Source organism: Alexandromys fortis, unplaced genomic scaffold, assembly GCF_014885135.2.
Source record: "Alexandromys fortis isolate MF-2015 unplaced genomic scaffold, M_Fortis_MF-2015_v1.1 scaffold_142, whole genome shotgun sequence".
In the NCBI taxonomy this organism is placed as follows: Eukaryota; Metazoa; Chordata; class Mammalia; order Rodentia; family Cricetidae; genus Alexandromys; species Alexandromys fortis.
The window spans coordinates 297,294-311,835 of record NW_026068057.1 but is presented as its reverse complement, the minus strand read 5'-3'; the positions used below and the strand labels follow the sequence as shown (position 1 = coordinate 311,835).

The 14,542-nt window shown below is 34.4% G+C and overlaps 1 protein-coding gene across 1 annotated transcript in view; it reads right to left on the bottom strand.

Annotated features, from left to right (window-relative positions):
- The window catches only part of Kcnt2 (potassium sodium-activated channel subfamily T member 2), a 351,264-nt gene that overhangs the window by 188,293 nt on the left and 148,429 nt on the right, over positions 1-14,542 (bottom strand). The window contains exons 6-7 of the mRNA XM_050119976.1: positions 13,638-13,739; positions 8,140-8,234 (exon numbers count right to left, since the gene is read on the bottom strand). Coding sequence (XP_049975933.1) covers positions 8,140-8,234; positions 13,638-13,739 — 197 coding nt within the window. The remainder of the gene's footprint in view (positions 1-8,139; positions 8,235-13,637; positions 13,740-14,542) is intronic.

The following is a 14,542-nucleotide window of genomic DNA, read 5'->3' as shown; positions in this document are numbered from 1 at the left end:
GACGAAAAATAATGCTTCCTAAAATAGTTTTACAAACTGAAAAAAATAAGTATTAATAAAACAAATAATATTGAATTTAACAGTGAGTTCTCAAAAGGAGAAATATTGATGGTTAATAAACATTCTTAGAAGTGTGTTGCATATCATTAGCCAACTGGGAAACACAAATTAGAACCACATTGAAATTCAAAAAAAAAGTCATTCATAGAGAAAATACATGAAAATAAATGCCAGTGAGGATGTGGGGAAAGGAAAATCCTTATTCCTTGTTGGTAAGATTATAAACTGTACAGTGATTATAGAAACCAATGTAGAGATTTCATACCATATGACCTACCAGAATCATTACTGGATATATAGGCAATGAACTTCACAGCCTAATATAGAAATTCTTACATATGTGGGTTTGGTACTGTTCCCTTCATAAAAGTAAGCAAATGAAGTCAACTGAGGTGTCTGTCAACAATCAAATGTATAGTAAAATTGTACTACATTTACGGAATAAAATGATCTCTACCTCTAAGGAAAAAAAATCTACAGGAAAATATCAATGGGAAAAATATATGATGGAAGTAACCCAGGCCTTGAAAGACAGATACCATACATCTTTTTCATATGTAGACCTCCATGTTCAAACCTTGATGGCCAAGTTTAATTTTAGTGAGATGTCAGTAGTGACCAGGTGCCAAAACAAGGATCTATGCAATGTAGCAGGTTGGGAGAGGCCAGAAGAAAGCTAAGATGACAGTAAAATACATGTGATGCATAATGAAAAGTAGCCAATATTGTTGGGTGGAAGTGGGGCAGTTAAATGGAAGAGTGGGTATAAGGAATTAAGAAAGTTGTACAAATGGTCAACCAAAATTAAGGATAGAAACTACTACTTTTATAAGCTAACTGAAAAGTGATGGTTGTACTAATAAAGCTGAAATGGCTTTCAAAAAAAAAATCCCAGTGCCAAGTTAGGAATAAATTTTCTTGAGTTGTTTATCAAAGATCCACAGAGGATCCCTCAGTAAAAAGACAATTGCTACTGCTCTTTACAACCCTTGGAATTAAGCTCAAAAATGGTGTGGGAAGTCTTTCTCATCTTCCAATAGCAAGGCAGGAGAAAGAAATAGGTAAGACTGGCAGGCAGAGATAATAAATAGGAGAAAAACTCTGGGAGAAAAGGATGAGGGAATGAGAGAGAAAAGTTGAGATCTTCAGGGGTCAGCAACCTAACCAACCAGTTACACAACCAGACATGCAATAAGATGGAAAGAAAAGGGTATACAGAAATAGAGAAAAATAAAAGCCCCAAGTCAAAAAATAGGATAATTTAAGATAAAAGATGTTAAGAAACAAGACAAGCTATGGCTGGGAACACATAACTAAGAATAAGCCTCGATGTGTAATTCATTTAGGGGCTGGGTGGTGGGGTCCCCCAAAATCCCTAACGAGTAAATAGCAAAAATAACCAAACAACAGCATTTTCAATTCCAACTTGGGACTCTTGTATTTCCATATAGGGCCTTAAAAAGATGTGCGGGAAGTGTATGGCTCTTTTAAAAGTTACTGCCTGCTGGTGAGCCCCTGAACAGTCAGTACAGTTTATAGAGGAACAAAAAAAACAAAAGTAAAAATGTCTGCCACAGAGCAAGCATCAGCATTGTATAGCTCTTGGAAGCTTAAATTCAATTCATCATGAGAGGAACCTCCAACTTGGAAGCAAGCTTTAAGCTTGGTTCTCAGGAACCAGGAAGCAGGCAGAGCGAGTCATGGGAACTGCACAGAGATCTAGCTGTAGCTTAAAGTCTAAATGTGTCTCAGGAGGAAACAAACAAACAAACAAACAAACAAAAACCCCTAAAAATATGTATGGTAAGTTTAAGAAATAGATAAATGAGTAAAGGAAGTTATAAAAAGAAATAAATTGTTTTAAAAATTAATGTCTTTAAAGAGACAGTAAAAGTAATATAAAAGAAAAGGCCACATAACAATGAGAAATACAGAGGGAGTCTGGATCCAGTATGCTATTCTGTTGATTTTGAATTTTTTGAATGCTGATAAGTAAAAGACAGCTGCTAAGAAGCCTGGAATTAAAAATTGGAACTGTTGAAATGAACTAACCTAGATATTTTAATAATTCTTTAACTTTTAAAATGTCAAAAAAATGTTTTTGTCAAAAGGAAATAAGAAAATAATTAGCAGAATGGTTTTGCTTTTGTTTCCCCAGGAAAGAGGTTGTGAATTTGTTCCAGGTTGAAGTAAATCTGGTTTGATCAAGAGAGACTTCTTGAAACATGACAGGTGACATCTATCAACAAACATTATAGTTGTTCTTCTTAGGACTTAGCCATTATCTAAAATTTTCTCAGGGACACTAAAGATACTTCACCCACATTCAACAGGAAGCAGTATAGAGAATACAAAGTTCACATTCTCAAGAGCTGGGTTGTTCAAGATTTTTAGTTATTTGATGGGCAATGGATGTTTGTTATGTTTAGGGGAATATAGAATAAAATCACAACTATTAATCTCAGATATTTTGCATTGGCATGGATTTTGGTATGTGGATACAAATTCAAAGTCAATTTTGGTACACTGTATATATGTCTATACTCTAAAGAATTTTTGTATATTGATACTAATTTAAGGTTATTGTTACAACATAATCTATATATGTTTCTGTTCATGATTAAGGTAATGTACCTATGCATTTCATTTTAAAAAGTAAGATAAAATTCTAAATTTTGAAAGATATTATTATGTACTACTTAGGATATTAAAAAACACAGGTCAATAGTTAGTCATCTACAACAATCAAATTTGTAGATTAGCAAGGTATGCTTTCCAGATCATATGGAAATACATCTTAGATAGATAAGTGATCTTCATACTTTTCAAAGACCTATAAAATATGGCATTTAAAATATTTTGTTAATTTAGATCTTTTCATGACAATGAGACATATCTGCTTTTGGCAGTAACAACTTAATTCAGAAATTATGGGCATTGAAAAAGCTCCTTATGGAGTTTGATTTCAATGTGGCAAGGCTAGCCATGTGAACAAAAAGCTGCTCTTGTTTGGACTGATTGACAGTATGTTGTATAAACTGGATATGCAGGGCCCACAGAAAAGTAACCACTGAACTTTGCCAAAAGAAGGCAGAGTGGTTCTTTGGCGTTCTTGTTTAACAGAAGAAACTGCCAGATATTCTTCAGGACACTGAGGAAAGTGCCTTACAAATTGTCAATATACGTGGGACAGTCTTTCAAATTCCCTACTTTGTTAAAAATTCTGCCAGATACTATGGGCCTGTAGGCTGAAGATGCATGCCCCAACATTGCAAAGGAATTTTGGGTGACTGTCCAAGAGATCAGATGTCTCTGTCATTTCTCTAGTTTTTGGAAGTTGTTTGCAATGCAGTTTTTGTTTCCTTAAATATTTTTTTTATTCCCCGGTACCTTTGATAGAGTTGAAGACCAGACAGTTATAGTTGCAGTTTTCTCTAAATATTAAAGAAAATAAGTTAAATAAAAGATTTGAATTTACTAAGATAGGATGTATTGTGAAGTATTTTCCTTAAATTTATCAGACACAAATGAATTGGAATTGAGTACACTGTGAATGTAATCTTTACTTGGTAGTTATTCTTATTGTGTAGTCTTACTATGTTGAAATTAAAATTTTTCACTTTTGTTTAGAAAAATGGGGGAATATTAAAGAATATTATTTTAAAGTGTGTTCTTTTTTTTCCTACTGCTTCTGTTAACAATTCAAAGATGTGTTTGATTAAATAAAATTAACCTGTGAGCAGAAGTTTGTGTCAACAAGTAGCTGACAGGAAGTGGTAAGGAGCAACCACAAGCAGCAATACTTTTAAAGTGGGAACCGAAATAAGGACCCAGGTTGAATAGAGAAAGTTAGCTACTTGCTATTCAGCTTCTCTGAGCAGCAGAATTCCACCTAAACCTTAAATTGTGAGTTCTTTAGCTTGCTTAAGATAGTATTTCTCAGTAGCTTTGAAAGAGTCCATGCCTGAGAGAACATAATCCCCTCTGCCTTGGCTGCAGCAGCTGAATCCGTTGCTTAAGGGGCAGTCACACTAGATAATAAAAAATATATTTAATCACAGTTTAGGTCTGACATGATTATGAAAGTCCCTGTATTTAAGACTTGATCCTCAGTCCATGGTGATTTAGGGATGTGGTGGGACTTAAGAGAAGGACAAACTGCAGAGTTTAATTGAGTGGGCCATGGTCTTGGGGGATTTTGGGTACCCCAGCCCCATCCTAAATATTATGCTTCCTGATTTACAGACTGTAAATGGGATTTCTCCTCCACATACTCCTGCCATGATACACTGTGCTGCCACAAGCCAAAAGCAACAAGTGACTACGCACTAATAATTCTGAAGCAGTGAATCAAAACAAATTTTCATTTTTAGATTATCTCAAACATTGTGACAGAGATGGAAAGCTGACTCTCATAGAGGCTAAGACACACAAAATGAAAAACAACACCTGCCTCTCTCGAGGGAGAACTCCCGTGTTCACTTCTCCAGCAAGAAACAGTAGTTTTCCAGACATAGAGACCGGCAGTAAAGATACTGTATTTATCCTTATTGCTCTGAAGGTACTATTTTTCTTAACACAGGACACAGTAAATCAAGGAGCATTTCAGAGAGAATAACACAGTTGTTCAATTTAGTAAATTCCTGAATCTCTCTGTATTTCAGTTTCTTCATCTCAAAACTATGGTGCAGTGGAATATTAGCAATAGATCACAAAGGTTAAATATGTTACTACATATAGTGCCCACTAAAATCTGGGGACAAATTGAGAACTTGGCTTGTTAATTATTATTCTCAGCATTTGTTTAAAAATAAAAATTCACTGTCATCACACTTCAAAAATGCTGCATTTTGAATCAGAATTTTATTTAGAATGGAAGTTTCTTCATGTGTTGTAATACTATTATAAGTATATGTGAACTTTCCTAAATCCTAATTTAGGTGCCTGTCTTAGTTGAGTTTCTATGTCTGTGAAGAGACACAATGACCACAGCAAGTCTTTTTAAAGAAAACATTTAATGACTCTGACTCACTTAGAGCCCAGAGGTTAGTTTATTATAGTCATGATGGGAAGCAAAGCATCATGCAATCCGACATGGTGCTAAGAAGGAGCTGAGAGTTCTGCATCTTGATTCACAGGTGACAGGAGGTGACCTCAAAGTCCACCTCCACAGTGACACATTTCCTTTAACAAGACCACACCCATTCCAACATGTCTATAACACCAAATCGTGCCATTCTCTTTGGGAATTTTCTTTCAAACACTGCAGTGCCTAAAATCTGGATTGCTAGATACATAAAATGTAATTGGTGTAAAGTTATCTATATTTTTCTAGTACAACATCATCCTGGGAGTGGTTATATAGTAATTAACTTTATAGACAAATGTATTTTGTGCATTGATTATGGTATAAAGTAAAAGAAAATGTTCTGTTGATGGTGACCAACCTGCAGATCATATTGTAACAGATTCATAAACTACAGTACTCAGGTTCTACCAGTCCCCATCCCAAGAGCTTATATTTAAAAATGAAAGAAAGAAAGAAAAAGAAAGAAAGACAGCAAAACTCAATAATTTAGGAAGATGTCACTCAAAAAATCATTTATAAGTGCAGAAGAAAAGGCCATTGCTACTAAACTATGTGTACTAGATCATACATAGAAATAAATGTATTTTTTCCTACTGATAAAGACTGAGAAAGTCTATTGAATTTTTTATAATGGAAAACAAACCAGAATATATCCATTTGTGTGGATCTTTATGTTACATCTATGAAATAAACAACTTTATAAATATGCATATGAATTCAAAAATATTAATTTGTGGCAAGGTTCTTGAAAAATAAGTCTACCTAAATAAAATTAGAAACAGCAAATGCATTATCAATTATACTAGTTATTATTGGTTAGAATATATTGATAGTTGAGCTAAAGTCATGCAGTTGATTCCCGGATGTACCAGTTTACAACTGCTTTGTTACCAAGATGCAAGATGAATCATAATGGCCAGCTGTCTCTGAAGGGAGCATTATTGATGAAGAGGGATAGGGAGCCAGAATGTGGACAGATGAGTCCAATTCTGTTACAATGACAGGAAAACACTTTAACACATTTTCTGGAAAGAATGGCTCAGCAGCTTAATGCTTATTTCAGTTTGGCACTGAGCATGTGTCCCTCACAGACAGATGCTTAATAATAGTTCTTTGTAGTGTTAATAATTGTGATGCCTACATGTGTTTTAGAGCTAGATAGTTGCTTTCTAAAACAGGTAACTTTAAGATTGTGAGTTTCATTACAAATACCACCAGTGCATCTAAATATAAGTTCCTGAATTTGCAAGGCTCAAATTATAAAAGATGTTTTAAATTTTCTGCTGTAAAGCTGAGGGCTGTAATACAAACTATAATAAATAGGCACACAGTTTTGCGCAAGCACACACACACACACACACACCACAACCACCACCACCACCACCATCACCAGAAGTATACTTTAAATAAATTATGAGTATCTGCCTGCATGTGTGTGCATAGACCATGTGTGTACAGTGACCCGGAGGTAGAAAGTGCTGGATTACTTGGAACTAGATACTGATGGTTCTGAGCTGCAGGTGGGTGGGGAGCACATGCTGGTATACAGTGCTCTTAAGCATTGAGTCATCCCTCCAGCACCAACTATACTTCTGTTATGGTTTCAAAGATCAGGTAAGACAAAGTATTCAAAGACAGACTACAGCACAAAATGTTCATTATTAGTAAATACTCTTCTATATAGCTCAAAATCAAATTTTATCTTGATATAGCAGTCACCAGCTACAGTACAACTGATTTACAACCCCTACACATAAGCATTTCCTTATGGAATTCATTTTATATTGTATTTAGAAACCATCAATTTTATTTTTCAGCAATTTCACAACATCAGAAAAATTAGTATATATGCATAGAGATTTTAAATTTGTCAATTACTTAAGGTCAAAATTGTTATTGAATATATGCTATTATATTTTGATCAAGAATTTTTAGTGACATTGCAATAGAAATCACTTAATTTAATAGAGTTTTCAGTATCGTGTGAAGAAATTATTTTAGAGGTTTTGGGGATTTTATTTACATAGATATTTATTAGAGGTATCATAAATGTCTTTTGTAAAAGGTTAAAAACATTATCTACAAATTTTAATATTTAAATATTAACAATATTATGTTCTTTTCAAAGAGCAAAATATACAATAGACACATTTAAAGTATATTTAATATTAACCACACATACTAGTACAAAATAGCTTATAGATATAATAAACCCAAGTTTGCATACACATATCGACTGCAATGTTTGTATCTACCAGATGTACCAATGTGTGTGCGGACTGATTGTTCCTACTAGCAACTAGTTTTTCCTCATTCTAAATAGGCCAAACATGTTATAGATAAGTACAAATAGAGTCTATAACCTGTGAAACAAACACCATTCTGCTCATTGTTTTACTAATTTTCTCTTGCAAGAAAATATACATGAACCCAAAGACACAATATACTCTGTTACATTAGAACATTGTAATGTTAAGTCTGATTTCCAAAAGAGAAAATAACTTAGGACACAATTAATCAAAATGCCAGGCTTCACAATCCACTGCCAAGACTCCTGCCACAGCATTCCAACAAGTCCCACACTAAAAAACTATGCAGAGACATGTGGGGAGTAATGGACATTGACAATTTCTTCAAAAACTCTCTGCTCTGAAGAAAACAAACCCGAGTCTGCTTATATGCCAATGATTTGAAGGGAAAATGGGTGTTTGATAACCATGGCATGAAGGCAAAATCCTTGAGTTGGTTGTTGACAGCATTTGAGAAAATGTCAGAGTTGCCATAAATTTCAAGGTCATTTGTACACAGGCTTTCTTGTTTTGTCTGCAAGACTAAAAAAGATTCTCTTTCACTTCTGTAGGTAACTTTTTATGCATTATGATGAACATACTTTACATTAGCCAAATATTGCTGAAACGGATTTATGATGCAATTTTCCAAAAAACTGAAATAAAACAAAATAGTAAGAGGACTGCTATAAATTGTCTTACCAAGTGAAGATAAGGCATAGGAATGTAGATATCAAAATCAAAACTTGATTAAACATTGCAGACTGTGTGCGCTGAATGGCTCTATGAAGATCATTCTAGAATAATAAAAAAAAATATAATTTGTTTTGATAAATACTACATACGTATGAGTTCAAATTTCATGTATCCTCTGTACATATAATATGTATATTAAGTGAATTATATGTATATTATCATTTTACATGGATCTAGACAGAAGTTACAATAGAATTCATATTAGAAAGACAGACTATGGGAAGAGCATTAGAACACTAAATTTCAGCTTACATTCTTTGCAAAAAAGAGATTACAAGTTGCATTTCTTACTCCCAGACATACCCAGTCCACTATGATTATGCAGGCAGACTGTTCTCTCAGTAAACAAAGACCTATTAAAGGGAAATTGTGAGTTTACAACCAGGTTGAACTTTATAGAGGCCATATCAAAGAGAAAACAAAACAAAAACAAACAAACAAACAAACAAAAAAACAAGCAATCACCTTTTTCAAAGGTAATAATCTCATGGGGAAAATGCAAATTTTTAGAAAGGCAAAGTATCAAAGAGTAGACCAGTGAAAGGTAGCTGGAACTATAATGAAAAGGTACTAATAAACAATTACACAAATTACAGCAGCCTGTAACATAGAAAAGAAAGCAATTTTCCACTAAAAGATACTAATGTTAACTTCAGTAATTTTAATATTAAAAGAAATATGAGTGAAGGAGTATATGTTGAACAGACATGCACAGGTCTCCCCAGACAACTAAAGTTTTAGAAGGAGACCTAGTAACACAGATCAAAACAGTGAACAATGCCGTTCCTATTCTGTGCATTCATAAAATATGTAGTGACTAAAAAAAATATAAATATTAATTACTTAAATGCCCTAAAAGATGGACACTAACAGTTATATATGCTTATGTATGTTGGAAAATTTTGTTTATTATATGCAAAATAATGGACATATGTGATTTTATAGTAAAAATATGAAACATGAAAATAGTTAAAAATAATGTCTCTAAAATCAGTTTTAGAAATATTGATTAAATACTGCTACAATGAAATATTTAATAACATAAATTTTTGTCCACTGACTTACTACTATGTGACAATTTAAATAAAATATAAAATTGGTTAATCTCACCTATGACTTGTGTGCATTTATCAATTTTTTATTTAGTTTATTTATCAATTAGTCATCAGTAATTACAGAAATAATTAAAAGTATTAAATTCAAATGCAGAATTTGTTTTTTATATTGTATTCAAAATTTTCTGTTAGGCCCGGCGATGGTGGCACACACCTTTAATCCCAGCACTCGGGAGGCAGAGGCAAGCGGATCTCTGTGAGTTCGAGACCAGCCTGGTTTACAGAGCTAGTTCCAGGACAGGCTCCAAAGCCACAGAGAAACCAGAGTACAGCATACACGATGTGTAGTATTTGATAATGAAAAAAATAAGACTGTAATTGGCTTAGATATTTATTATGCTATATTATTATTATTATTCCAGTGTAATAATGCTCATAAAAATTTTCATTGTAAAAAGTATGGTATGTTGTACCAGGAGCAGTCTCATAGAACTGATGTTTTCTAGATCTAACAATGGAGAATCATTTCTATGAACTTAAAAAAAAATTCTGTTAGTATCAAATCTTTAGCAATTCACTTTTATCCATCCCATAATCAGGAAAGCATGAGAAAATAAATGTCATTAATAAAATAATCACAGTTCATTATTTTAGTTTTTGGTAGTAGATTACACTATGACTGTTGTGTAAACAAATACTGAGTTTACTGGCCCAAATATTATCTCTAGTACCGAACAGCCATGTCATGTGAATCCTGAATTCATTGTAAACTGTCTATTTCTCTTGAATATGGACTAATAGTTCCTGTCGTGGAGGGGTTATTTTTCTAACAGCTAAATATATGGCAATTCACAAAGATTAATTTGGTACCAGGTGTTTTTTTTTTTTCTTTTTTAATTAGCAGTTTATTTAGTCAAATGGTAATTCTTTGGAGCAAGGAAGAGAGCAGGAGCTATTCCATGGGCCATGTTTGCCCAAACTTTCCTTCCATTGGCCTTGTGCTTTACTGAGAATTGTGGCTTACTTCCATGTGTATTTACAAACACTCTTTTTGCTGTTAATGCTCAAATGTTATTCTGATAATTCCTAGGTCAAACTTTTTGACATAATGTCTGCTTAAAGTCATTTAAATGAAAAACAAGTGTTAATACTAACATGTATAGTTTTCCCTGAAATATAATCAATGTTATTAAACCTTTCAGATACAATATTTTGCATGTCACATGTGTGTGCTCGTATAATTACACTTTGTTTTCAAAACAAGTTTGCAACTAGATTGATTTTTGTTAAGATGAAGACATTAGCACAGAAAATTAATCAGATGTTATTAAAGTGTGCAGTATAGTAGGTCTTCTGTAATTTGAAAGTGAAATGTCTTTATAGATTTGTGTGTCTCAACATTTAGTCCTCAGTTGGGACATTGACTTCAAAATTGTGGAAANATGTGTGTGTGTGTGTGTGTGTGTGTGTGTGTGTGTGCATTTGTGCATGCATGTGGATACCATGGCTCCTCTATGAGTGCATGTGAGTATGATGGACCTTGTGTCAAAGTTGGAGGACAACTTGCACTTCAGTGTCTCCTTCAACCTCATGGATAGAACTCAAGTTCTCAAGTAAGGAGTCCTCACCCACAAATCCATCTTACCAAATCAGCAGTGGAATCCTTAGAATATGGATCCTCGCTGAAGAAATCTATCATTGGAGAACTTGAGACTTAGAGCTCAATCCCACTTCCTGCTGACTCCCTGCTTACTGACTACAGTAGCAATATGACCAGTCATATTTTCCAGCCATACCTTCCCTTTGATGATGAAAAGGGCTCTGGAAGTATAAACCAAACCAACCCTTTCTTTAATGATTTGCTTTTCTTCAGGTGTTTGGTCATAGTAACAAAAGAAACAGAAAAAAAAAAGTACTCAGAAGTGAGTTTGTTTCTGTTATAAACCAGATAATATAGATATTATTCCTTTGTACTAGTTCACAAATGCAATGTGGGGGACCTTTGAATTCTGGGCCAGAGAATTTCTAAAATGATTTAACCAGAAACTAATGGGTTTTCCAGGTAGTGGGGTGGAAGACGATCACGAGACTTCAGAGGAGGACAATAATTCGAGAGAGAACAGGGCTGGAGGCCATGGCTGTGGTATTCAGAAAGCAAATCTAGAAGCTTGCTGCCTATGCCCTGATAACTTCAGCGAGGCTGAATTTTCAGTAGACCAATATTGTTACAATCAACTGTTCTTATGCAGGTTTCATTGAGAAAGAGCAACACCTGCAGAAGAAAGATGTCTTCAATTTAATGTATCAATTGATGGTAAAATAAGTGAACTTAAATTGAAAGCAAGGGTGCCAAAAAGCAGCTAAAACTGCTAAACAGATTAGCACCCTAAAGGTCAACTAGTGCTCTCTGCAGGGTCTGCAGGTGAAGTTGCTGCTTGCCTTGCTTGGAGGAGGCAAAAATTGAAAACCTCATCAAACACTACTGGTTTTGGAAGCATGAAAATGTCAGATTGAGGGAATCACATAATCTCAAACCCCAGTTTTAAATGGCCAGTGTAGCTAGGAAATGCATGGCAGGAATGGAATCTTTGCAAGGTGGCCTCAAGAGGCCACCAAATGTAGCTATAACAGTGAAGTCCAAATAACTTCTAGAAAAAGTAATGGAGAAAGCTAAATGAATGCAGAAAAGTAAAGTAAAAGGAGAAAACACAACGCAGGAGATGGACAGAAGCTGGGTTTCCACTAAGAAAAGCAGTAGCCAGGTTCCTGATAGAGAGAGGGCTTATGTGTTCTACAAATAGTAACCATTAATATCAGGGCTACTATTTGAGCTGAGCTATTTATAGCAAAAACCTTAGGTGTTGGACACAAAGCTTCAGGATTTCACATTTTCCTGCTAGGTTTGGTCCTACTTTGGTAAACGTTTCTTTGCTGTGGCCATAACCCACTGGTAATGCAAATACTAATCTGGAATTGTATATTAGAAGAATCTGACTTTTTTAGCACCTTACAATTGAGTAATTGCCTTTGAATTTAGAAGAGCTCAGACTTTGAGCCTTGTTAGATACATAACAAATAGGGACTTTTGAAATAGAAACAAACACATTTTGCTTTGTGAGCAAGTCATGAGCCTATGTGGGTCAAAGGCAAAATGTTATGGTTTGAATATAAAATGACCCCAAAGACTCACGTATTTGAACACTTGGTGCTCAGCAGGTGGCAGTATTTAGGAGGATTGTGAGAACTTTAGGAGGTGAGGCCCTGCTGTAAATCTGGGTCCCACTTCCTACCCACTGCCTTGCTTCCTGACTCCAAACCAAGATGCGACCCAGCACTCCAGGCAGTTGTTGAAATAACTTTCCTGTGGCCATGCAACGCCTTCCATACTGTGGCGCACTGGAATCCTCGGAAGAGTAGACCAAGTAAATCTTCCTTTCCTTAAACTGCTTTCCATCAGATATTGGTCACAGCAAAGTGCCTTATTCCAGACACACAATAGCGTTTGAATAAAGATAGGCTGACTAATCAATGGCTAACAACTTGCTTGTAAGTGCTGAAAACAGTGGCGAACACTTTCAGGTCATAGGTATAAACGATTCCTTCCAAAGAGCATCAACCTTGGATGGATGGGGAGGGTGACTACAGCATAGCTGGGGATTTTTCATGTCTTTCCCATCTCAGCTTTCCGAGTTACATCTGCCACTCGACTCACCATAACTGAGTCTAAGAGAATGATCACAAATGAGGAGGCACTCGTTCTGAAAGGGCCCGACAAAACCCCACATTTTTATGAAACTTGAAATAGTAGACAAAAACATTCCTAAGTAATTTGAAAGCTGAGGCTTATGAACTATGAGCCACGTATGCCTGAGCAGATAGCCTTAAAACTGAAGGAGGCTCCTATTTGGAGACACTGCTCAAACCTTTGGACCTGTGTAAACATCAGTTAGGTGCTGAATTGATGAATTCAAACGGCCTCAACTATTTTCTTTTCAAAACTGAAGCCTTGAATACCTAGGGAATGCAAGCATTTTACAGATTTTCATTCTTATTCGAATATAGGAGAAAAATCACTTACCTTATATTAACTGGCTATATTAATTAATTATGTAATCTATAGAGTATATTAAGCACTTAGCAGCAGTTTACCATTAGACATTAAATAAAACTTTTTGAGACAATTATGGTAAAATTTTTAAATAAAAATATCTAAAATTTTAATAACCTTCAAATTGGACAAATTCTGTATGGTATGTAAATTTATAGACATAGTTGGAACTGCAAAGGAATAGAGGCCAAATAATCTTTTTCTATTTAGACATTAAAAATAAGTAAAAGATAGTGGATGCTAAAAATATTTTTATTTTTTACTTTGATTTTATTACTTACAATCATATTTTCCAATGCATGTTTGGCAAGCCAGCAGTTTAGAAAAACTGGAACAAATAGATTCCTTAAGGTAGGCCAGAATATCTGTAAAATAAACAAAAACTAAATCTTTACCTCGCAGAAATAAATTATATCGAGAATATTAAAAATAACATCTGATAGAATAAAGGTTAAAAAAAGAAAGAATTTAAACAGTGTCAAATATTTTAATATCTACACTACTAAATGGTGTTTCACTCATTGCTGAAGTCTTTCCAGGGGAAATTAAAAACAAGAGGCTTCAACATGTGCCAGACATAACCATGCTGCATCTATTACTAAATCTTTTAATGTGTTTTTACTTTGCTGTTCCTCTACCTAAGGAGGTAAAGAGGTAAAAGAAGAGTCTTTTTTTAACATATCACTGTCTTCAGGTTCAACCACATTAAATGATGGCGAGAAGCTGCATTCATTTGTACTGATATTTAGTTAGCTTGTCATTTAATCTATTCCTGCTCTCTCTGTAGATGAGTCACTCAAATTAGTCTGTAAGAAGTAGGGAGCAGCTCCAGATAATATCTACTCACTTTTCATTTGCTTCACAGAAAATCCAAACAGTCATAATTCCACTAATAATTGTCATATCAAAATGATATTGGAACCTAATTATATGAATGACACACTAAGGATTATTTATATTTGGGACCAAATAGAACAGGAACCAAATAGAGTAGCATAGGATTGTTGCAGGAGGAACACCTAGTCATGTGGCTGTCATTCACCGTCCTACTAATGAAGGACTGAATTGCGTAAATTCTATAAATAAACTAGAAATTAGTGTGCTCTTAGAATGAGAATTCTGGTAAATATATCATACTGTTAATTTCTAATTTTAAAATTAGAATTTTAAAAGTAAATTTAAAACC